Here is a 26,400-nt window from a genome sequence, read left to right as displayed (position 1 = left end):
AAATAAGACTGAAAAAGTCAAGTGAGACTCTAGTGCGGAGAATCTTGAGTAATAAACTTATTCAGGGACTTGCTCTGTGGGTGAATAGAAGAGGAAAGTGAGATGATGGTTTTAAACAAGGGAGTGGCAAAATCCAAAATGTGCTTGAGGAATATTACTTGAGTGATGATATGTGAGTTGGGTTGAAGGGAAGAGACACAATGTGAGTATGTTAGGTAAGAGGCTCAAACCCAGTTAAGGGAGAACATGAATCCGGTTTATTTTTTATCCTTAACACTGAGTGTCATACCAGTGTGGGTAAAAGGGAGATAAAACTTGAACTAGAAGATCATTGAAATATTAAGTATTTAAAGAGCTTTTTTAGTTTTTGGATTTTATTTTGTAAGTTATAATTCTTAGATTACAGAAATTAAAATGATTTTTACTTTTTCTGCTTTAGGAAAAATTGAAAGTGAATCTGTCATTTGTATAGAAAACACTTTTCAGAAAACCTAAGAAGTGATTGTAATAATCCCAATTTAGGGAAAATGGACTTAGTAAGATTCTTATAGTGGGAATGCAAAGGAAGATATATACTAGAACAAAAGAAGAACTAGTAGGACTTTGAAACTAAGAAATCCAAAGAAGGAATCAGAGATTATTACAAGGTTTCTTTCTTGGTACCTGGGTGAAATACGGTAAAGAAATATTTTTCTGTTGTGAACTCTGATGATTAAAATAATTTGAATGTGTTTTCCCCAGCTTCTCCTCACGTCGCTTTTCCTGCCTTGATATCTAAGTGATATTTCATAAATTAATTCAAGTAAAATAGCTCATTCATCCTTGTACTTGGATAGAACGTCCTGAAAAAGAATATCTGTAAAATGCCTTTGCCGTCATGATACTAAGTACAACAAAGAAAATAACCACAGCATAGGTGAAGAGCTCTCAGGAAGAATTCATTTTAAGTATATTTGTATTGCATTATGGCATACAGTTAATGCTGTGATTCATAATCTATCATAACTGGGTTGTTAGATTCAGTAAAAAGATGCATTAATCTTTTCATTTGTGTTATCAGTATCTAGGTATGTTTGAATACATTGGTTATAATAATATATATATCGTAATATGATTGTAATATGAACTTGTGTGTGTATAAAAACATTGAATAATTGTTTATGTGAAATTTAAATGTAGATAATGTAGATAATATGTTAATTGGTTAAATATAAATATAATGATTAGTTTTATGATCATTTAACAGTTGTTTGGTATTCAGATTTTGCAGTAGTCCATATTTGATAATTAACAAAATATAGCCTTTGCCTTCATTGAATTTATTATAATAAGATACACAGGTAAGTGAACACCTGTGATATTTTACTGAAGGTATTGTGGTGTTATTTGATATTTATCTTTTCTCAAGATTGAGCTGGAGAAAAGCGCTAGGTGGCAGCCCCAAGTGTGTATGTAAGGGAAAGGGTAGAAATTTAGCTGGAGAACTATATAATACAATAAGAAAACCATTTATCTTTGTTTTCATACTACCTAAATCAGAATGAAAGTTCGATTTTTTTTTTTTCCCCCTTGTAGGAGGAACAAGTGAAAGTGAACCTATGCTAAGCCATACAGTCAGGAAACACCTTCGGAAAACTAGACTTGAGTTACTCCACAAAGAGTATGAGGTAAATAGTAATTATAATTTAAAATTAAGACAGCTTTGAATTCAAGCTAAAACTGAGCTATCTGAATTCCTGGACTTTTTAGAGTGAACATCCAATGAAATCTTATTTTAGATGCCATTTTAAAAAATATCTTGTTTGAGGGCCGCCTGGCTGGTAGCATGTGATGCTTGATCCTCAGGGTTGTGGGTTCAAGCCCCATGTTGGCTGTGGAGCCTACTTAATATCTTACTTGATAATTTTTTTTTCTTTTTCCCTTTTCTATTTCAAATAGAATACAGGAACAAATATAAGCATTCTTTTCCCTTTTTTTAATTCCATATTTGTCCTAAACAGACACATCATTTTATAAGTATTTACAAGTATTTATAAGTATTTGCTCCCTCAAGTTGGGAGAGAAAAGAAACCCTCTTGTGAAAGTCAGTCTTCTAGCCCCCACAGGACATTATGAGTGCTCTCGTAGGTAAACAGTGACTGTAACTTTCATTCCATTTTGCTTCTCTCTATATAAATTCCCTGATAATTTTATGCCTGATTCATTTTCGTAAAATAAATATACCTATGTCAGCTACCAGCGAAGAGATTTTGGTGTGAAATGTGCTATTTTCCTTTTTTTAATGTTAATCAGTAAGTTTTGGGTTTTTTTTTTTTTTTTTAAATCAAAATCTTGTATATTTGGGGCACCTGGGGGGCTCATTCGGCTAGTGTATAACTTCATAGGCTCAGAGTCTTGGGATGGAGCCCCCATGCAGGGCTCCCCACTAATTGAGTCTGCTTAGCCTTCTCCCTCTGCCTCTCCCCCCAGCTTGTACTTGAGCTCTTTCTCTCTCTCTCTATCCCGAATAATAAAATCTTTTTTAAAAATTAAGAAATTGCATATATTTATGTGCCCACAACATGATGTTTTCATATACATATCCATAGTGAAGGATTGTGTCAGTCAGCTAACTAACATAGCCATCTCCTCACCTACTTATATTTTTGTGGTGAGAGCATCTGAAATCTACTTTGCTAGCAAATTCCAGTATTCAGTACAGTATTAACTGTAGTCATCATGCTGTACGTGAGATATCTAGATTTATTTATCTTACGTAACTACAACATTGTACATATTAACCCATCTCCTTTCTCCTTCCTCCCCATTTCCTCTACCTTCCCACCCTGGGTAACTACTCGTTAACTCTGCTCGTATGTATCTAGTTTTTTTAAATACCACATTTTAGTGACATCATGCAGCAGTTTTCTTTCTTGTGAAGCCAATTTGATATGGTGATGGAAATTTTCCAAATTAGCTTCATGCTAATGGAATATGTTTATTTGTTGTTTGTTTGTTTAAAGATTTTACTTATTTATTTGATACAGAGAGAGGAAGAGTGCTCATAGGCAGGGGGAGCAGAGAGGGAGAAGTGAGCCCAATGCAGAGCCCAATCCCAGGACCCTGGGGTCATGACCCAAGCTGAAGGCAGATGCTTTACTGACTGAACCACCCAGGTACCCCTGGAATATGCGTGGTTTTTAAGCCCAGTTGTTATTTTATGTTGACTCCAGAGGGGATATTATTAATCTCTTATTTAAAATATAGAATATTTTTAAGTTAAGGTATATGCATGGAAACTGCTTTCAGTTGCCTCAAAAATATTTTGAAATAAAGTGGGGACTAAATAAATGACTGCATAAATGTTCATTCATATATGTTTTCCTATTCATATTTGTTTATTCATTAATATATTAATTCCAACAAAAAACTTACTTTCTTATTTATAACGCTATTTAACTTGACGTGTACTGCAATTTAAAATAGTAAAGAGTACTGTCTGTTAACTCTAAAATGTATTCTTACATACTTAATATTTATCATACTTAGGTATTAATCAGATTAATCCTTTAAAGAGTTCACTGGCTATTGAACTACTTGGAGTTTATTTTCTAACAACAGAATTTGTAACGATCTTAGTTTAAGATGTAATATCTATTATAGATTAGTAAATGGTATCACATAAAAGAATTCTAGACCAAATGTTTAGGAATTGGATTTAAGACAGTAAGCAGTTCCAGATGGGGAAAACTATTACTTGAAATAGTCACAGTGGTAATAGAAGAACCAGAATGCAGAATAGTTAAAAGTAAAACTAAAAATTAACTACACGCATTCTGAGTGGAAAGTAGAAGGACATGGTATAGGGTTATACTCCTACTTCAAATGCAGAAGCAAAAATATAAACACCAAAAAAAAACTATTATGACCCTGGTCAACACTGTCTTTTTTTTTTAAAGATTTTATTTATTTATTTATTTATTTATTTATTAGAGAGAGAGAGAGAGAGAGATCACAAGTAGGCAGAGAGGCAGGCAGAGAGAGAGGGGAGAAGCAGGCTCCCTGCTGAGCAGAGAGCCCGATGCGGGGCTCGATCCCAGGACCCAGAGATCATGACCTGAGCCGAAGGCAGCGGCTTAACCCACTGGGCCACCCAGGTGCCCCAACACTGTCTCTTTTTAATTCCCCTCACTAAAGCAGTTAAAAATGCCTAAGAATTTTCTTCTGTGGAGTCTACTTCCTTGTTGAATTCATGTGACTTACCTTGTTTTCTGGCTATCTTCAATAAAATTCAAGATTTGACATTTTAATTTTTATTTTATTTTATTTTTTTAAGTAAGTGGAGCCCAGTACGGGATTTGAACTCATGACCTTGAGATCAAGAGCTGAGCTAAGATCAAGAGTCAGACATTCAGCCAACGCAGCCACCCAGGCACCCCAACATTTTTATTTTCGTAACCAAACTATCACTGAATTAAAATGAAGGCTGTGGAAATACCTGCTTTTATCAGAGTCAAATGCGTTTTGAGAATTTCAGCTGTACGTGACTTTTTGCTTATAAAACTATTCTGATGCATCTGTGTACCTACAGAATTTTGAGTATAAAATTTTAAAAACAAATTGACCTCAATTTAACATACATATGTGTTTAGTATCTGTGTCTATTTAATGGTCATGTGATTCTTTTTCAGGATGAAATAGATTGTCTGCAGAAGGAAGTAGAAGATCTTAAGAGTAAAAATCTCAGCTTGGAGTCACAAATTAAGACTATTCTGGATCCTTTAACCTTGATGCAAGGCAACCAAAATGAAGACAAGCATCCAGTTGCAGAAAATCCAAGTAAAATTGACCCAGAAACTGTAGCGGAGTGGAAGAAAAAACTTAGAACAGCTAATGAAATCTATGAAAAAGTAAAAGATGATGTGGATAAGTTAAAGGAAGTAAGTAGTGGTGGTTTTTAAAATTCTACTGTAGTTTTTTAAAATTCTGTAATTCAAGTGCCTTCAAAAGTAAAAATAGCCATATTAACTTTACTCATTAGAAGATTTTGAGGGAAAGACAAAAATCTGGATGAGCATTTAAACAGTAGAACTTTTTCCTTCTTAAATGTCATTAGCTGCCAAGAAATATCAGATCGTTCCATTTGTGACCATAATTGGAGACTAGTGCTTCTGTATGAGTTTGCATCTTCTTGTACAAGAGTGACATCAGTTTAAAGGATGTGTTTCTATACCCCTCTTTGTGTTTTGCCTTACTTTTTTTCTTAAGCTTGTCAGTGACTGCCCTATATGAATGAAAATGAACATGTATCCAGTTCCCTACCTATAAAATGGAATGTTTAGAACATATCTTTTCTAATACTACCCTTATCTGATTTTTAAGATTGTAAGTAGTTAAAGACTTAATGACTAATTCCAAGGAAGCTTTGAGTAGTTGCTTTAGAATACTTATTGTAAAAAAGTATTGTAGCTTATGGAGTGGGTTCATTTTCTTCATTTGTTCTTCCTTTCATCCAACAAGATAAGGCATAGGTGGAAAGGCAACCTCTAAGATTTTCAGTCTAGGAAAACAAAAGAGATCCCTGTCCTCAGTATGAAAGGTTGTTACAACCAAGCGCTGGAGGGTTTTATTGGCCAAAGGGACCAGCCTTTGGCTTTCATTTCAGGTTTATCCACAGTGGAGTACTGTGCTGAATAGAGGTGGTTTTGTGGTATCCATGTCCACAACCACCCGTTTAACCTGTTGTCTGCATTCCCGTAAACTATTGTTATTGTGTGGAATTATTAAATCCAGTCTCCTTGAAATCATTAATGAGCTTCTTAAAGAAGTACCACCACTTGGATCCTCAGTGAAGCTAAGTTGCATAGAAGTCTGCAATTTAGTATAAATACCAAGCCATCTTCACATACCTACCTCTAAAATATTAATGTTTGAGCTCAGAAAAGGCTGAAATGAAAGAAGGGAGCTTCGTGCTTTCAGAGAAAAAAGAAACTACAGATGTAATTACACTAAATTTGGTACAAGTTTAGGAGAAGTGTGGAGTTTCTTTGGGTATTGAAGGCCAACATTAGCCTGTTGGTTTGTCCAGAAGAGCATATAAAAAGGAAAGATAGCTGGAAAGTTACAGTATCATTAATCTACAATGTCCCCTTTAACTTCCCTTCGTATTCTTGAGCTATTAAGTTCTGCGTGGTTTCCTTTATAGTTATTAAACTTCATTTAAATTTTTGGCAATAAAATGCTTCTTTGAAGGTGAGGATCTGTATGAAGATATTACTCTGGGCTTGTAAAAGTGGTGTAGGGGTTTTTATGTGAAAGAGAAGTACATAAAACACAGTTTTTCTTTGCTCTTTTAAAAGTTACGTGTTAAATTCAATACCCAAAGCTACATTGAGTCCTCAGAATTATTTGGGATATTTAATAAGCCTATTTAAATATTTGGGATTAATGTTTGGGATATTTAATAAGCCTGGTGGTGGTATTCCGTAGTACTAGGCAATAAACTAGGACACAAACGAAAAAAAATTTGAGTGTGAAGTACAAAATAACAAATACAGGAGTACAAGAGATTCAAACTACATAGCATGAGTGAAATGGAGTTGTTTTCTAATGTTTCAAGGCCTAGGTAGGTTTTGAAGCCATTATGAGGCCAGTATCCTTACCCAAACGGTGTTGCAATGCAAAATAGTTATCTGAAGTCTTCATTACTCTTTTAGGTGCAACAAATGGGTAGAACTTTGCCCTTTGTAATCTTGACCCACCTAAACTGAAAATGCCTTTGATGGTTGGGGGGGAAAAAAAAGAAAAGAAAATACGTCTGATACCATTGAGGAACCAGCCAGTTCCTAATGAGGATATTAGAGAGCCACAGTATTTGTGAAAGATCTTGAAATGTAGTGATACAGTATGGAAGGGATGGGGAAAAGAAATCAAATGAGTTTCTAATTTAAGCTTATCATCATCATCAAAAAACATTCACTAAGTGACTCCTCTTATGGTGCTATGTTTGAAAGCTTAATTCATTGTAAATGATTTTCCTTGCATCTTCAGAGGGGCAATAATAGTGTTTATCAGTCACTTAAAGAATTAACCCTCCACAGTACTGGTTGGTTTGCAACCATGAGGATAAGCAGCTGCTCAAGAGCCCAGAAAGAACCTACGTGAGTGGGGCACCTGGGTGGCTCAGTGGGTTAAGGCCTCTGCCTTCGGCTCAGGTCATGATCCCATGGTCCTAGGATCCAGCCTTGCATCTGGCTCTCTGCTCTGCAGGGAGCCCGCCTCCCCCCCCCTCTCTCTGTGCCTGCCTCTCTGCCTACTTTCGATTTCTGTCTGTCAAATAAATAAATAAATAAAATCTTAAAAAAAAAAACGTTAAAGAACCTACGTGAGTGTAAGTGCAAGAGCTAGCTAGCCTTTGTGCCCAGAAGAATGTTCTTGCCCTTCCTCTCTTGTCATCCTCCTGGGGTATTTTTGTGTAGGTGGATGAGCAATATAGTCAGAAGTTCTGGAAATTAGTCAAAAACATTTGTCAGAATTTTGAAATCTGTTTTTAAGTATTTTGGGTTAAGCCTTTTTGTTGACAGTTTTTGTGACCCATTCACTTTAAAATGTTTTAGATGTCAATGTTCTAGTCAAACAAAAGGCAATTTAGTGAGATTGGTTTCTAGGCTAGGGAATGTTATTCTTTGGAATTAAAAAATGCCATGACTGAGGAATTTAAATAGCTTTTAAGAAGACTCTAAAATTGAGGCACACTGCTTTTTGTATAGAATCAATATTTAACTTCTAAATTTTCTAGCAATTAATGTTTGTTAAATAATTTTTAGGTATCAGACAATTCAAAAAGAAAGTCATAGTTGGAATTTTTTTTTTAATCAAATGAGAATTCTTAGAATTTATTAGAAAGTTTTGACCCGGGGCTCCTGGGTGGCTCAGTGGGTTAAGCCTCTGCTTTCAGCTAAGGTCATAATCTCAGGGTCCTGGGATCGAGTTTCACATCAGGCTCTCTGCTTAGCAAGGGGCCTGCTTCCTGCCCCCACACCCCTCCTGCTTCTCTGCCTACTTGTGATCTCTCTCTCTGTCAAAATAAACAAATAAAAAAATTTTTTTTTTTTTTAGATTTTATTTGTTTATTTGACAGATAGAGATCACAAGTAGGCAGAGAGAGAGGAGGAAGCAGGCTCTCTGCTCAGCAGGGCTTGATCCTAGGACCCTGGGATCATGACCTGAGTCCAAGGCAGAGGCTTTAACACACTGAGTCACGCAGGTGCCCCAGTAAATAAAATCTAAAAAAAAAAAAAAAATTGACCCAGTTTTGAGAACCCCAGAAGTTGTGGGCCAAGGCATTTGGGAAAGCCTTTTGAAGAAAAGCAAGTAGTTTAATTATGTTAGATTTGTTACCACTAAAAAACTATTTTTTTAAGTAGCAACACAAAATCAATCTTATAGCTCAAAGTTCATGAGAATTAACTTAGCATTAGTTTTGCAAATGATTCCATATAGTGTAATGTTACCATGCTTAGAATATACATTTATGTGAAAAGGAAAAAAAAATATTTGCCATTAGTATAGTCCTTTAATGAATCTAAGATAACTAACATAGCTCTCTTTATTTCCCTGGATAGGACAATTGCGAAGTGCTTTGGGATTATGGATTAAAAATGCTTGGTTGTGTTCACAGTTTCACAAGTCATTCCCAGTGATGATTTTTTTTTTTTTTAAGATTTTTTATTTATTCATTTGACAGACAGAGATCACAAGTAGGCAGAGAGGCAGGCAGAGAGAGAGAGAGAGGAGAAAGCAGGCTCCCTGCCAAGCAGAGAGCCCAATGCGGGGCTCGATCCCAGGACCCTGGGATCATGACCTGAGCTGAAGGCAGAGGCTTTAATCCACTGAACCACCCAGGTGCCCCCCCAGTGATGATTTTTAAGTTTCTGAAGGCCATGTGCTAGTATTCAATTTTCTGCTATCACTTTAAAAAATACAGATGGCTCATGACATAATTTTTACTAGGTACTTGTTTTAGCTTGTGCTTAATTATTTTCAACTCTTTTTTAAAGGCAAATAAAAAATTGAAATTGGAAAATGGTGGCCTGTTGAGGGAGAATTTACGACTGAAGGCTGAAGTTGATAACAGATCACCCCAGAAGTATGTATTTTGCTCATAAAGCAATGTTTTAGATTATGTTAATATTTTAAAATAAGCTGCTGTTATTGTATGTGTTTTTCCTTGGACTATTTTCATTGAAACATGTAGATTTAAATAGAATGTCTTGCCTCTAAAAGTCAAGTGGATACTTACATTATTGGTGAAATCTTTGTGTCATTTAAGGCTAATTTTGAAGAAAGGATTTCCTTCTTACCTTTTCCTTATCTGATTAGCAAGAGGATTGTTTTACATGACCCAAGAGAGGAGAAGTTTCACTTGGTTTTATATGTAAATGTTTAATTGTACTAACAGAGAGTAGGGCGATTAATACAATGCCCTTCAGATATTCTCTGAACTAATCTTGATAGTGGTTAACATATTTTTAGTGCTTTCTCTTTGCCTAGTACAACAACCTATGGTGTACTTATTAGTGTTCTCCATTTACAGATGAGAGAAAAGAGGTATGGAGAGATTAAGTTAATTTATCCAATCTGCACAGCTAATAAGTGGTGGAAACAGGATTTGAACCCAGGTAGTCCAGTCCCAGAGTCCACGCTGTGTTACATTACACAGAGAACCTTTACATTATTACACTAATCATTATACTAGAAAGCATATCTGAAATAGAGTTTAAGGCATTATCTGTTGAAGTTTAGACTGATTTTAATTGTACAATTAAGTGAATCTGTTCTTCACTTGATGGGATAGTTTTCATTCCATTCCAAGTAAGAGAGTACAAGTATTGACCTCTTTAGCAGTTTGTTTAAAATTATAAGAAACAGTTGAGAATTGAAAATTGAAGTTGGAGAAAAGATAGGAGATGACACTTGAAGTTTTTCTTCTCCAGGGGGAAAAAAGACAAGGAAGCAGAGAATATTGCCCTCCGTCCCTCTTTGAGGGGTGGCATTTGAGAACTCCACATTTTCTTTCTGTAATTACTAGACTTCATGTCTTCCTACTGGAAAAAAGCAAGGAAGACATAAGCAACCAGTGGAAATTTATCCTACTGGAAGAAGCTCTCTGCTTATTATATGAAAAAGAGAAAACGTTACCTTTAGTAAAACCAACTGTGGAATCAGGAATTGGTAGAAATAAGCCATAATTACTCAAAACAGAGATAACTAACCAATAGAGAAAGAAGCATAGCTTTTACTTTTAAGTAGTTACTTCCCCTGTGCTTTCCAACCTCATTTTTCTTCCACTGTTCAGATAGTGTTCTGCTTTGACAAATTAGTGAAATAAGCTTAGGAAATGTTGCTGTTATGTGGTGGTTTGAATCTCTGCTCGTCTCATTTATTGGCACCCCGCCCTGCCAGTCATAGTAATGCATGTCCATTAGCTGCATTCCCCACAGTGTGCTGAATGGAACTAAAGCTATTTTGTCTGTAGCTTTTATTTCTTGAAAAGTTGCCCACCAGATTGCAGATTTAATGCCAGCCACCAGGATGTGTTTTTAAATATCCATGGCTCCAACCTGATAAGTAACAGAAGAATCTCACCTGAAGAAACCTGGCCTCTGACTATTCTAACAAACAGTCACACTTCGGAATCCCATATAACTTTCAGACTTGCTATCTTTAACTTCCATTCCTTCCCTTCAGGGGTAGGGAATAGTTTCACTTAAAAAACGATTTGAACTGACCCCTGTTCCAGATCAATTTGCAATGCATTGAGGTATTAAATGCATTGCATTTGATTTATAGCTTTGTTTACTCTGCATCACCAAACTCTAGTGGGATTCAGAGAGAAGCTGACCACAGCTGAAAATACCCAGATCTGGTTCATCTGAGGAGAGCTCCTATTTGTACTGAGAAAATATGAAATTTCAAGAGTTTAAAAGTAAATGCAAGCAAATAAAACCATATGTTTCATTTTGTACCCTTGATTAGGAAGTGCCTTAACCGGTTACTTTTTTTTTTTCCTACTTGGTTAGGAGTCAAGGTGTCCATTTTATGCATACAGCTTTAGTTTCCGATGTATCCTTCAAATTTTGCAGATATACTCTACAAATCATGCAAAAAAGAGAGCTTTAAGGTTTAGATACTGGAGAGGAAAAAATTTAGAAGAGTGTAATTGCCAACTTGAGCTGTCATAGCAAAATACTGTAGAAGTAGTGGCGTAAACATTGAATATTGTTTATTTTCTTACAGTTCTGGAGGCTAGTCGTCTCAGATCAAGGTTCAGCCATTTTAGTTTCTGGCAAAGGCTCTCTTCTTAACTTGCAGACAGCCACCTTCTCACTATGTCTTCACATGTCTGAAAGAGAGTTTTTGGTCTCTCTTCCTCTTTTTTATCTTGGAGAGGGCGGTCGGGGAAGGGTAGAGGGAGAGAAAATCTTAAGCAGGCTGCCCGCCCACACCCAGCACAGGGCTCAACCTCACAACCCTGAGATTATGACCTCAGCTGAAATTAAGAGTGGGATGCTCATCCAGCTGAGCCACCCAGGTGTCCCCTGTATTCCTCCTCTTATAAGGGTATCAGTTCTGTCACACTAAGGCCTCATCCTTATGATCTTGCTTAACCTTAATTACCTCCTAAAGACTCTCTTTATATAGTAAGACTGAGGGTCAGGGCTTCAGCATGCGAATTTGGCTGTGGGTGGAGAATACAGTACAATCCATAGCAGAAGGTATTTCTTTCCAAGACACTCAAATCGTGCTGTTACCTATAACGAGAATAACAGATGGTGTGGATTTACATTGGTCTCATGTAGATGGTGCCATATAAAAGTAATGTATTTTATAATACTTTAAAAACAGTGCCATAACCTTTTAAGATGAAAAACTGGGTTATTATTTATCTTTTCTGCTACTGTTTTTCTGGTTTTTTCCATCCATTATATCCAGTCTTTAAGTGTGCCTGGATAATTTTCCTTCCTCAACTTTAACCTAAAAGCCTTTTTCAGCAGTATATTAGATATTCTACTAAGCATATTCTTCTTGGCTTCAGTAATATCCATTCTGTCCCTTGTCAAAAATCCATTGTCCTAATATCTAAACTGGTGGTCCAAAAAATGGGATCTTTTTCTTTGATTTTATATAGCCAGTTCCTGAATTTTTCTTCTCTTCTAAAATAAGTTTATTTCACTACGGAAAATGATATGTTTCCTCTTTCAGTTTTCTTTAACATGGACTCCTTTTTTTTTTTTTTTTTTTTTAAGATTTTATATATTTATTTGACAGAGAGATCACAAGTAAGCAGAGAGGCAGGCAGAGAGAGAGGGGGAAGCAGGCTCCCTGCTGAGCAGAGAGCCCGATGTGGGGCTCAATCCCAGGACCTGAGATCATGACCTGAGCCAAAGGCAGCGGCTTAACCCACTGAGCCACCCAGGCGCCCTTAACATGGACTCCTAAGAGAATCATATCTAATGGTGGTGGTGATATGTCCTTTAGTTTACAAGGTTGATAATTTGAAGAAAACTTACTCTCCCAGCCACCCTGGGAGTACTGAATGTTTATTTACTTAACACTCTACAAGGTGCATTGAACTATATAAAGTAAATACTCTTCCTGACCCCTGAAGTAGGTTAGGTTGCCTTGCTATAATTTCTCTTACTACTTTGTACTTTCCCTTCATAGCACATATCATAATTGCTAGTTTTTAATATTTTGTACAACTGTTTTACGGTTTTCTTCTGTCTAAGCCAGGACTATAGTTGTATTCACTATTTTAGCCACTGCATTTTACAGAGTTCTGGCTGGTATTCTTCTCCTAATATATATTTGTTGAGTAAAGGGTTGATAAACGTAGCTCTTTTTTTTTTCTTAAGATTTTATTTATGTATTTATTTGACAGAGAGGGAGAGAGCACAAGAAGGCAGAGCAGCAGGCAGAGGGAGAGGGAAAAGCAGACTCCTTGCGGAGCAGAGAGCCCAGCGTGGGGCTCGATCCAGGACTTGGGGATCATGACCCAAGCCAAAGGCAGATGTTTAACCGACAGTGCCACCCGGGTGCCTTGATAAACATAGCTCTTAAAACTTGGAGGAAACAAGACAGATCCCAAATGTGGTATACTTAATAGGAAAAATGACTAGGTGGTGTTTATGCAGCTTATGAATCACAGATTCTACCTCTGAAACTAATAATACACTATAATAGTTGATTTTTAATTAATTGATTTTAAATTTTTTAAAATGAATTAAAAAACATTGACAAAATGGGAAGCAGGATGTGCTTTACAATAATAGAGAATTAAGAGTCGTAATCAGATGCAGTATACGGATCATCTTTGGATATTGATTCATAACAAAGCATCCAAAGACATTTTTGAGGCAATTGGGTAAATTTGAATATGAGCTGGATATTAGGTGATACCAAGGGATTACTGTTAATGTTATTTACGTATTGTGGTTACCTAAGAAAAATGTCTATATTTTCTTCTAGAAATGAATACTAAAATGTAGACTATAGAGTATTTTAATAGAAGAAAGGGGATGTATAATCAAAAAATAAAACCCATGAAACGTGGTTCCTACCTCTAGAAAGTTCATAATCTAACGAAGGCAAGAGACAAAAATATATGAAACAAATACAGAACAGATACTAAATCAAATATCAGAGACCTCAGTAGGAGTTCAGGGAATGACCAGTGTGTTGCAATGGTGCGAGTGTTTATCAAAGAGACAAGACTTGAGGGCACCTGGGTGGCCCAGTCTGTTAAGCGTCTGTCTTCAGCGTGGGTCATGATCTCAGGGTTCTGGAGTCAAGTCTTATGTTAGGCTCCCTGCTTAGTAGGGAGTCTGCTTCTTCCTCTGCCTCTGCGGCTCCCCCTGCTTATGCTCTGTTTCCCTCTCTCTCTTTCAAATAAATAAATAAGTAAAATCCTTTAAAAAGAAAAAAAAAAAAAAAAAGAGGGAGGACTTGAGCCTGGCTTTGAAAGATGGAGATTTCTATGAGAAGGAAGGCATTCTGAGCTAGAGGGAAACAGCTTGAGCTGTTAGAAATACTAAGTAGTCCCTTTAGTTCCAGTCCCTTGTCTCCAGTAGTAGCTACAGTTACGCTTGAGAAACATGGTGGCTTCCTTCTCATACTCATCAGAGCAGAAGTCTGCTATGTAATTTGCATATCTCTCCATTGTGACCTTCATCACCCCGCTTAAATAGCTGGTTAGCATGACTCCACGATATCCATCGTTCTTTGCTTTAAACAGAAAGGCCTGTTCTCAGTCTCCTGTTCAGTGGGGAATGCGAAGTGTGTCACACCTCCACATGGTAAAAAATACAAGAATGAGAAGCTTAAGGGAAGACTTTAACATTTCTCATATTCCTTAAGGGAAGACTTAACATTTCTCATATTCCTAAATATCCTTGGCTTCAGTTACTATTCCTAAACTGTGCCCAGAAATGTGGATATACTTGTTCTTGATAGAATTAGGAGTGCCTTAGTAATTTTTTTATTTTTTAAGCTTGAAGAGATATGAAGAATTGACTTTTAAAGCATTAGAAAGTTTCATGCCCTCTCTCTGAGATCTTTCTCTTCAGTTGTGCCACACACACACACACACACACACACACACACACACCCGCTCTGGGCACTTTAGGCAGGGTTTTTGTGGTTCGTGCCAGCTATTAGGAGGCTTTAGTGGAGCAACAGTTCTTGTCCTTGGCTACTAACTTATCTTAACAGCCTAGGGTGTTAAACTCCATGTACAAAACTCTGTAGGCCATTAACATCAAACTTGGTTATAGTTGGATTAATGGCTTTCCTTTCTGGAAATATGTATTCAGGAATGTTATGTGTTCTTGTCATTGTGTCTTTAGTGAGATCTATGGATTTGATAATGTCTCCCTGTATGCAGCTCTTCTACTGCACAGCAACCCCAAGGCTTGTCATTATGTACCAGTCTTCCCCCTGCCCCTGCTCCTTCTGGGGGAAGGTAAAGGCTCCAGATACTTTCTGGATAGTGAACAGTATTTTCTGTTATTAGTATAAGAAAAAAAAAGTACTCTGAAGAGGAAAGGATTGATTTCATAGATTATGACCTGGGATTTCTTCTCTTTCTGCTGTAGTGTGCCTTGATGAGCCATCTCATTTACTCCCATAGCTTTAATTATCATCTACCTGTATGTCAGAGATAAAATAAAATATAATAAATCTTTGTTTGGTTTTACCTTTTGTCCTCTATAGATTCATATTTGTCTATTTGATACCTTCACCCGAGATCCTATACCTTAAATTCACCACATAGTGTGGTGTTCAAATAAATGCTTAGCACTGGAGACAGATTACCTGGATGCAAATGTCCCTGCTTGCTCTCTGCCCCTCCTTCCCCTACCCAGTTCATTTTCACCATACTTGAAATTGTGTTTTTTTAAAATATAAATCAAAATTTATATAAAAGTCTCCTACCTAAAACTGTCCTGTTTGGTTTTTTTTCCTAAAATAAAATCCAGATTCTTCACAAACCAGTCTTATGTTTGCCTGTTCCACTTCATATCATTCTTCTGGCTCATGCTGCTCCAGCCATACTGGCCTTCCTCTGTATCTAAAACATGATGGACTTTTGCTCTTTGCTTAGAATGTTCTGCTTCCATATCTTTATGTGGCTGACTCCTTCCGTCATCAGATTCAGAGAGGCCTTTCCTGAACATCATTCTGAAGCAGCCCTCTGCTTTAGTACCTTCTAAAGTCCTTACTCTGTCTTATTGTGATACCACAGTGATAAAATCATGGCATGACGAAGCAGTATAGTGTGTGATTTTGAGCACAGGCTCCAGAGTCAGACTCAGTAGGACTGAACTGTCCACTTACTCTTTGTGATTTGGGGGAAGAGAGTTAACCTTTTTGTATCTCTGTTCTTGACTTCTGTGAAATGAGGCCAATAGTAGTACCTATCTTGTAGGGAGTATTAAGGGTTAAATAAATGAAAACTTGAAATGTACTTTTAACAGAGCCCACAGCTAGTACTGAACCAAGGTTGTAGTATTATTGTCTTCCTAACCCTAATCAGTCTGAAATTATCTTGTTTAATTACTTGATCTGTTTGTTGTCTGCCCCTCCATTCTAAACTCTAAGCTCCCCAAGGGTAAGAATCTTATTGCCTACTTCCTTTACTTGCAAAACCGCAGCACCTGGAAGGCATGTGATAAATATTTGTTGAACAATTAAATGAAGAGATAAATAACAGTCTATAAATTACTTAATCCCTTGGAGCCATTATTTTTTTTTATATATATAAAATGTGGATGATGTGTTACTGCGAGGATGAACGGAAGTAATTTTATGTCCTTGAAACCATGTGTAGCACAAAGAACTGATAGAGGTGTGTGTTTAAATAATTGTATCCATTATCCTCTCTACTCCAAAGATTGTTTATCCTCTTGCTTTGTTCCTATCCTTGATGGCTTTACTACTCATCTAGTTGCCTCAGATAAACACCTCAGTCTGCTTTATCCACCCCTTCTCCTCATCCCACACCTAATTGTTTAGTATATTCTATCTATCCTACCTCTTAAATGTCTCTGTAATCCATCTTTGTATTCCCACTAGTTTAGATTCACATGATTTCTTGCTTAGTCTAGTTTAACAATCTTATGCTTATTCTTCTTTTCCACTCTTAACCCTAAATAAAGCATCTGCGTTCTTATTGCCAAGATTCCAAAATATAAATTTGATCATCTTATTCCCTTATTTAATAACCTTTGATTCCCCATTGTCCTCAAATTAAAGCCCATATTTCTTCATAAATATGGGAGGCTCTTTACAATATGACTTGAGCTTTGGCCTTTTCGTGTCCTCTCCAACCTTCCCCTGCTTATAGTCTACTTTGGCCATGCTGAGTTTCTTACTGGGCCCAGATTTGCCATGTTATGACATGCCTTTGCACCTTTGCTCATGCCTTTTCCTTTGTTTTCCCTGGTCCTCCCCAGTAGCCTCTCCTTTTTATTCTGCCTTGTTAATTCCTCTTCAGTTGTTACTCTAATTGAAGCCCTCCATGATTTCCTAAGACAGAAGAAACACTTCTCCTCTTGTTCTTCCCATTGTTCTTGTATTACTAAGGATCTGGTATACTGACAAGTTCCATGACACTCATGCCCAGTTAATCTACCAGCTAGCTTCTTGGAGCTAAGACATATTTATAAAAATTCTTGCCGTATGTGTATCTGTCTAAAATACATGTAAGTGTGTGTATCACTGTGTGTGTATTTGTGTGTGTGTGTGTGTGTGTTCCTTCTCTGGAGACTAGGAGAAGGAAGGAGTCCTTCATGCTGCAATATGGAGGGAACTAACCAGAGAATTAAGATTTTGAGCTTTCTTGAAGCTTAAAGTACAAAGAGTTTATAAGGAAAAGAAATGCCAAGATTCTTGGGATTTTCTCCAAATGAGAAGAGCGGAGGGTTTTCCTGAGTCATACTAGAGACTGGGACCAAGAAAGGGGAAAGAAAGAAGGACGTGATGTTGCTGGGGTCCCAGATAAGATTTCTTATCTATGTCTCCTTACTTGAACTGGGTTTATCCTGCCTTTATCTGTCTCCATGCTGACTCTGAGCTGTGTCTCCTTGGTTCACAGTTCTGCTCTTCCTAAACTGTGTCTCAAGACATGCCAGTACCACTCAGACTACTCCTGTCTTTTAGCTTCCCTGGCAGCACCTCTGGTCTTGCTGGCTTGGCTGTTGTGCCTTCTTAACTTATTCTGGGCTTTTTTACTTCTCATGACTCATGATTCTGCTCTGACAAACGCCATGATTCTTGGTATTTGACCCCAGCCTGATCTGATGACTGATTCTGCTATGCCCTTTGGATTTCCCGGAAGGGGAACTTGTAGACTGTCAGGGGAGTCTGATGATACCCTGGGGCCAGACGGTGACAGCCAGGTGTGCACAGGCCCCTCAGCTGCCTGAGGGGCCCTTCTCTGGGTATTCAGCTAATTGGGGATGGACAGTTCTTGCAGTTTTCTGTCAACTTGTCTTTATGGTATTGATAAGATATTTTAGGAGCCCGCATTGCATGCTAATGACTAAGCAATAAGGTTGTTGGGAATATTAGGAACTGCTTAAGAACAAGAATGTCTTCTACTCCTTTTGTTTTCCTTTCTCTTACCCCTCAGCATACTTTAAGTCCTCAGTAACTGTCATCATAGTAATAATTACAGGGTGGCTGGATCACAGTCTTTTTTGTTTTATTTTGTTTTAGATTGTTCCTCAAGGTGAGAGAGAGGTTGATTTAACTGTAGTGAAAAATGTATAGATAAATACCAGTCCAGGGATTTTTAAGTATGCTTTTTTCATGTAACAATAGTTGTCCTCTTATACTGTTGAGATTTTGTCAAGGTTATTATATTTGGGAAAACATATAAGTCCTTTATTCCTTTTAGAACTGTAAAAATATATGAAATATCTTTTGTGTGTAGTTTATTTCCTTCCACAAAAAATTAGGATCCCCACTAGTGTCCTGTAAACTCAAAGCTGATCTTTTCTTTTGAGGCAGAAAATTAGGGTGCATTTCTATGTGGAATTGAAGTGAAATGTATGTATCAAATAAAATGGAATTTATTTCATAGTTAAAAGAGTAGTCCACCTTCTCAGGTGCACTATATATATATAGATATAGATATAGATATAGATATAGATATAGATATAGATATAGATATATCAGCGCTTTTTAGAGACTACAAAAGGGAATCTGTTCCTCTTCAATTTACATATGCAGCCCAATACTAAGGTTGTTTGTGTTAAGAATTTCTAGGTATCTCAGCAAGACTTTTCAGTGTCACAGTTTCCAACTACAAATACATGGTTAGTTTAGCTTAATAAACACACACACATATAAAACTTCCTTTAAAATTGTATTAATAATGTGAGCTGTTATTTTAAAACTCTGCTTTACGTTTGGAAGCTTCTCTTTCTTTGAAAGCTTACAAAGCAGCCTGTACCTTGATCTTTATACTTCTGGGAGGTAGAAGAGGGAGGAATGGCTGCACGGGCCTTAATTCTTTATCTAGTTCCACTGCTTATGTGACCTTTGTCTTTAAGGAGGAAATCATGACTTTTTTTATTCTTGCAAATGTTGAAGCACTTTGTTTTATGCTAAAACTAAGAGGCAGCATAATATGGCTTGTATTTTTTTTATTCATCAATATTAGACCCTGGGACAAGTACTTATGTGATGCTTTGGCCCTAAAATTTTACATTTTTAATTTTCTCATTTCACTTAAGTAGCATTGTTTTCTTATAGTTGAAGATGCCTGCTGATTATGCTTGAGGTAGGCAAAATGATCATATATACTTTCTGTTGCTAGCACACCTAAAGATGGGGCTTCCAAATTTGTGGTTTGGGTTCCGATTTAGTCTACATATCTCTGGTTAAAATAGCTACCATCTTTGGGTTGGCATTTGTCAGGGTGATCTGTCTGATCTGCCACTTTAATAAATGATCTTTTGAAATTGCAAAATATTCTTTTTTTTTTTTTGAAGATTTTATTTATTTATTTATTTGACAGAGAGAGGTCACAGTAGGCGGAGAGGCAGGCAGAGAGAGAGAGAGGGAAGCAGGCTCCCTGCTGAGCAGAGAGCCCGACATGGGACTCGATCCCAGGACCCTGAGATCATGACCTGAGCCGAAGGCAGCGGCTTACCTTTCTGAGCCACCCAGGTGCCCTGAAATTGCAAAATATTCTTGAACTTGTGTCTAAAACATAGTAGATTTTTTATAAATATTTATCAACTTTGTATATACATATCTGTTGATCCCTTTTTTCCTCTCTGTGTTTTATTAGCATGTGTATGTATTAGTAAATATTACAACAATCCTAGTTAGTTACCTGTGTGTACAGACTGTGTGCTCAGCAATCCTACATTACTTTACAGCATAAATAGGTACTTATGTTACTGAAGAAGGGAGCTTATGTTCAAGCACTTCCTGTAATGTCAGACATGGTGTTTGGACTCAGACACACTTGAATTCAAATCCCATTTCTGCCACTTTCTGCAAATCCATGAATAAGAGAGAGTCTTTTTAAGCTTCTCCTTTCTCATCCTTAAAATAAAAAATAACAGATCTTCCTTCATTAGGTCAACAGGACAATTAAATCAGAAAGATAATATATAACAGGCATATAGCAATGTGCTGGATTTAAGTAAACATTTAGTAAATTTTGGTTGCTGCTGTTACTTTTGTCGCTGTCATTATCAGTAGCGGTCAGGCTACTCTTAAAGACTTACTTGTTACACTTACTTTTGGTAAATTCCGTCACAAAAGTTTATTTATTTATTTGATTATGAGCTGTTTCTTTCTTTCTTTGTTTATTTGATGGTGGTCCAGAAAACAGAAATGTTGCCTTGAGTCATCGGGGGAAGGATTTCTTCCTATTTTCTTAGTATGGTTCATATTATTTAATATATTTTTTGTGGAACCGACTCGAGTCTAGGATTAGTCATAGACAGTACTTTTATGATGAATCAATTTTCTAAGAATGTAGCATTTTCATCACTGGATGTTTAATTTTAAAAAGAGAAAACTCTTGAAACACTGGCAAGTCATACAGCTCTGCAGCAGATAAAAATGTATCAGCTTCTTCCCAGAGCTTCCCTAGTAGTTTAAAGACAGAATGCCTTCAACCATCCTTCTGACATGTGTACAAGGGTGAGACAGATAAGGGTAAACACACAAGCAACTCTTTGGAAACAGGTGAGAGCAAAAGGCCCCCACCACCAGGTACAATTTTGAGCTTCCTATGGTCCTGGTCCTCTCTGCCCTTTTCCCCTGAAATAAGCCCTCTGCCCACTTGCACAAAGCACAAAGCAGAACACAGTACTGGGCCTCTCCCTTTTCTTCCCACTCCTATCAAAATTCATGTTTCTGAAGAGTTCATATTACAGGCTACTTCTGTTACCTGTAATCAAAAAGAGGAGTTTGCAAATTCAGGTAATCTCTGGTGAGTTTTACTTTAGGAGAAAATATTTAAGAAAGGGAAAAGAATAATGGAATGTTCTTCCCTTTGAAACCCTACCTCTGCTTTATGTTTAAAATAAGATGTTTTCTAATATCTCGGACAGTCAGGGAATGAGAAGATATGTAACTACAGTTATGTAAACAGGCAACTCTGCAACAAAATGCCCTCTATGAATAGGTTATTCTTTAAAAAAAATTCCAAGACTCACGTAAGTTTACTTGGTTTTCTTATATGTCAACTATTCCTTTAGTATAGGTAATCCTTACTTTGCACAGAAGTGGAGGACCAAAAGCCATTCAAGTAAAAACCATGAAAAGCAGTCTTAATAATCAATGGGAAGAATCAAGTTCCTTTATAAACTTCAATATTTTTTGTCAAAACATTAAATCTCTTAATCTCAGTTATAAATGTTTATGGAAATGAAAAGAATAAAACAATATTTAGCACACTAATATTTAGTATAATTTAAACCATTAGAAACATTGTGAAATAAAGTATTTTATTTCTTTGTAAAAAAAAATACTGTGGGAAATAATCTGAATAGTGCTTATCTTCTTATCCTATAACTTATGATATGAAGCTGCTAGCATCTTTTCTAATGCCTTGACGATTGTCATACTCCTGAGTTTGCATCAGCTTCGAACATTTTATCCTTAATGCTTTCAATGTCATGAAATAGCTCCATATTGCTTTAATGTGAAGTTTTTTGCTAGCCTGTCACTTTCTCTAGATAACTTTATTCTTTTCATCAAAACTACTTTTCTCATTTATGTCAATAAGTTTGTCACTCCCAAATTCCTCAGGCATTGCCAGGGTCTCTCAGATGGTGGCAGTTTCAATGTTTCCATGGTCAGTGCTTCAGTAACTACATTTACATTTGATTCCAATTTTACTTCTGGCATTGATCACTATTTAGTTCTTTGCTGCACCTTCATTTTTGTTGGCCAGTTCTGTCTTTTGATGATCCATTCTTGTAAAATGTATGTGACAATACTGCTTGTGTTACTGTCTGTGTGTGAATAGAGTAATAGATGCAGAGGGACCAACCACTTTCAGACTTGGAAAGAAGTGACCTGATTGGTCACTGATATACATCTGTTATGTATGTACTGTTTTGTGAGCTGAAAAGCAAGTATTGAAATGTTTATTTTATGCAGTTTCATGCTGTTAGTTACAGTTAATATAATGTAAATTTGGGACCCTTTGTTAAATAACTAGGCTTATTTACCTAAACTATGGCAACTGAAATTCATGCGTATTGGAAGCATGTATGGCAAGGATATCAGTGTTGACAAACTGTCACATAGGCCAGATCCTAAAAGCTGGTCCAGATCCAAAGATTGCTTTCACTTTGTTTCATAATTGCTACTTCATCTAGCAAGTAAGGAAAGGATATGAAATCAAAGATACATGTGGGCAGATGGGTTCACTTCCCTCATGCCTCCCTATGTCCTGAAGATGTTTTAAAAGTTTAGTGGTCTCAGCAACCCACTGGGCTTGCTGACTTTGTCCCTTTTGTTAGGGATGCCATTGAGAACTAGAGAAACAAGTTAATTGCTCAAATTCTCATAACTACTTAATAGCAGCATAACACTAGAAGTTAGGTCTTTTGGTACTTCGTTCTGGCATTTATTCTTTTACCACATTTGCTTGCTTTTAATTCCCTTCAAGCGCATCCTATTACTCCTGCGTAATGGGCTATGAGAAAATCTGAACTGAAGAGCTTTTCATTATTAGTCATACTCTATTCTAGGTGTAATACCTTAAAGGTCAAACTAATAGGACTTTGATTTCTCTTACTGTTAGTAGGGACAGGAACAATCTTGTACCTCTGTAGCTTTTCAGGCAAGGGGAGCCCTAATCCAGAATGTGTATATCCCTTAACACTGCAAGCTGAGAAATCCTTTACGTTTCTCCCAGATTCTAGCACACTTCCAATATATCAGTTGCAGCTCCCAAACTGCTTTACGATGTTTTCTCTGACATAATGAAGCCTTTGGCCATCACTGCTACTTTGAAAATCAAAGCCTTTTGGTCTCTAATGGAATGTTTATAAAAATACTCCATTTTGAAATTTGCTCAGGAAAAGGAAGTATGGTAAATGATGTTAGAATTCCCTCCGGCTTGCCTTGGCATTGATTCATTTAATGTTATGTACTCTGGAAATATCTGGAATTAGTGTGAATAAGAATATTAAAACCCAAAGTTAAATAAGCTCTTATCTTCATTGTCTTCTTTTATAGAAGTATAGCATCAGATATGCAGATATTATTAACAAATAATTGTTATTTCTCTCTGACTTGGTTTATTTCCTTTTGCCAAATCTAATACACTAATCCAGGGTAAGCTTAAAATTCCTAATAGCTATATCAAAAGTCTCATATGTTTCCATTCTTTTGCTAAGGTTAAAGTGTCAGGGTTTTTTAAAGATTTTATTTATTTATTTGATTAAGAAAGGAGAGAAGGAGAGAGCATGAGCAGGGGGTGGGGCAGAGGGAGAGGGAGAAGCAGGCTCCCCACTGAACAGGGAGACAGGACACGGAATCATCCCAGGACCCTGGGATCATGACCTGCGCTGAAGGCAGATGCTTAACTGACTGAGCCACCATGTGCCATAAGTGGCAGGTTTTTTTTTTAGAAGGAGCAATATAAGATGGCAAGCCTATAGTAGAAAAACAAAACAAAACAAAACCACACACACACGAAACAAAACAAAAGCCACAGAACTATATTCTGTATATGTTGTTATCTGTTGCTTTCCTTAGTGTCAATGAAAAAACAAAACAAAACAGTCAAATGTATGAAACATTCAGTTTAGTAATATAGTGATTCAGAATACTTACATGTAAAAGAGACGCAAGGACCTTTGGCTTATCCTATGCTGTTGGCTCTGTCTTAATGTAAGGCACTAATGCATCTATCTGAAAGTAAGAAAATAACATCTATTCAAGAAATAATTTAATGAGGACTGCTGTATACCAGGAATTGTTGTAGGGAGCTAGCAGTGAATGTAAGATGGTCAAGACGCCCTGCTTTCCTGGAGCTTATACTCTAATCGGGGAGAGAAAGATTAAAAAATTATGTGGATAGGTTAATTAATTGATCAGTTCCATGGCTTTCACTATATATTTCTGTTAGTTTGCCTACCAGCACAGGCCTCTTATTAGCATGGTAAAAAGGTCTGATCACTCAAAGTATTATAGACTTGTAAAGTATTGAAATGGAACTTTGGGGAATTGAGGGCAGTGACCTTTTAGAAAACAGCCAGCCCCATCAGTGATTTCTGCTGGCTGTCCCTGTCAAATGTGCCCCCATTGCTGGCCTTTGTTGTTAGTTCTTATGGCACTTTAGCTTTCTGAAGTAACCCAGAATACATGGATGGGGCTGTCATTTTGACTTCAACTCAAAACCATTTGTTAACTTCTTTTAAAAACATAATTAAAAAAAAAAAAAAGAAAAGAAAAAACAGAGGGGCAAATGTAGCGTCTTAAAGTGACATGCTTGAAATTCCAGGTTAAAACCTTCTAATAAAAAGCTGCTAATACTTTGGGAAACATTTCTTATTTGTCACTAGTCTTCCCTTACATAAGCCTCTGAGTTCCCAAGGACATCCGTTGGTAATAGCTGACTTACCTACCTAATAACATTATTTTATTTTATTTATTTATTTTTAAGATTCTATTTATTTATTTATTTATTTGAGAGAGAGATCACAAGTAGGCAGAGAGGCAGGCAGAGAGAGAGGGGAAAGCAGGCTTCCCACTGAGCAGAGAGCCCAATGTGGGCCTTGATCTCAGGACTCTGAGACCATGACCTGAGCCGAAAGCAGAGGCTTAACCCACTGAGCCACCCAGGTACCCCAACACTGTTTGATTTTAAATTGTTTGATTTTTCAGCACCTGGGTGGCATAGTCAGTTGAGCATCCAACTCAATATCCGCTCAGATCATGATCTCAGTGTTGTGGGATCAAGCCCCATGTAGGGCTCCACATTCAGCGGGGAGTCTGTCTCCTTCTCTGCCCTTCCCCCAGCTCATGCCTCTTCGCACTCTGTCTCCCTCTAAAATAAATAAATCTTTAAAGAATTGTTTGATTTTTTTTTTCTTCTGAGTTTACCTTTATTGTAAAAATTGCATGTAAGAAATTAAGATAAATTTTATCTTGGTAAGCAAATTTAAGGCTGTCACTTTTGCTGTTTGCATTAAGTAAACATGCTGCATGTTTTTTCCATTTAAAAATATATGGGTTATTTGATTTTAGAGTAGTTATTATCAAGAACTTAAAAACATTTTTGCTGATGTCCTTAAAATATTTGTCTGCTCTTTAAAATTCTCTTGCAGAAACTCTGTCAAATACTACATATATAAACTAAAACATTTTTCTCTAACAAAGAAGGAAAAGCTACCATCATTCATTTAACCAGATATTCGTAGTAGTAAAATTGGTTTTAAAACAGAGGGACTTGTTATTGTAGCTGGTTTTGTTTTTGTTATACCTGTGGTTTTTGCTTTGTTTTTTAGAGGTTGATTGCAGTGAGTAGATCAATATTCAATACTGTGTCTTTTAAGGCCATTATAAGCCTGAGATTTTATGAATCTGTTTTCTGCTTTTTTTCCCCCCAGAGTGACCAGAGCAGGAATTTGGTCAGAGTGAGCTAGAGAGTGAATTGGTCTGTAGTGTAGGAGGTGGTGTTAGGCATTGAGTGAGAGAGCACATGTTGTGGTTGTCTCTAAAAGGTAATTACTGTGAGTTTCTTCTTTGTTTTTTTGTTTTTGTTTTTTTTAAATACCTAGTACAGAGGTGCCTGGGTGGCCCAGTTGGTTAAAATACCTAGTACATTCTCTTAATTGTAATAACTTTTTAAATTTATTTATTTATTTATTTATTTCAGAGAGAGAGAGAGAGAGAGCATGTGTGCACATGGGCACATGTTTGGGGGTGGGGAGAACAGAGGGAGAGGGGAAGCAGACTCCCTGATGAGCCAAAGCCTAGGCAGGGCTTGATCCCACAACCCTGAGATCTGGATCTGAGCCAAAACCAAGGAACCACCCAAGTGCTCCTTAATTGTAATTATAATTAGGGAGGAAAGGGAGAAAAAGATAAACCCATAGATTAAAAAAAAAAATTTTTTTTTAGAAGCCATCTTTTCAAGTACTTTGCTCCAAACAGATAATCCGTGAATTCTTTAACAGGGGTCAATATTTAAGTCATTAAAAAGATTATAGAAAGAGACTTTTTAAAAGAACTTTTGTGGAGAGGGCAGAGCACCACTTGGGGCTCAGTCTCATTACCCTGAGATCACGACCCAAGCAGAAATCAAGAGTTAGTCACCTAACCTACAGAGCCACCAAGGCACCCCCCAGTACCCATTCTTTTTTTTTTTTT

At 36.8% G+C, this 26,400-nt stretch overlaps 1 protein-coding gene across 1 annotated transcript in view; it reads left to right on the top strand.

The window, feature by feature from the left end:
* The window catches only part of OBI1 (ORC ubiquitin ligase 1), a 44,823-nt gene that overhangs the window by 13,365 nt on the left and 5,058 nt on the right, over positions 1 to 26,400 (top strand). The window contains exons 3-5 of the mRNA XM_059378265.1: positions 1,576 to 1,667; positions 4,671 to 4,919; positions 9,039 to 9,127. Coding sequence (XP_059234248.1) covers positions 1,576 to 1,667; positions 4,671 to 4,919; positions 9,039 to 9,127 — 430 coding nt within the window. The remainder of the gene's footprint in view (positions 1 to 1,575; positions 1,668 to 4,670; positions 4,920 to 9,038; positions 9,128 to 26,400) is intronic.

This window comes from Mustela nigripes, chromosome 15 (assembly GCF_022355385.1).
Source record: "Mustela nigripes isolate SB6536 chromosome 15, MUSNIG.SB6536, whole genome shotgun sequence".
Lineage (NCBI taxonomy): Eukaryota > Metazoa > Chordata > Mammalia > Carnivora > Mustelidae > Mustela > Mustela nigripes.
Note: the sequence above shows the minus strand (reverse complement) of the source record. Positions and strands in the feature narration are given on the sequence as shown.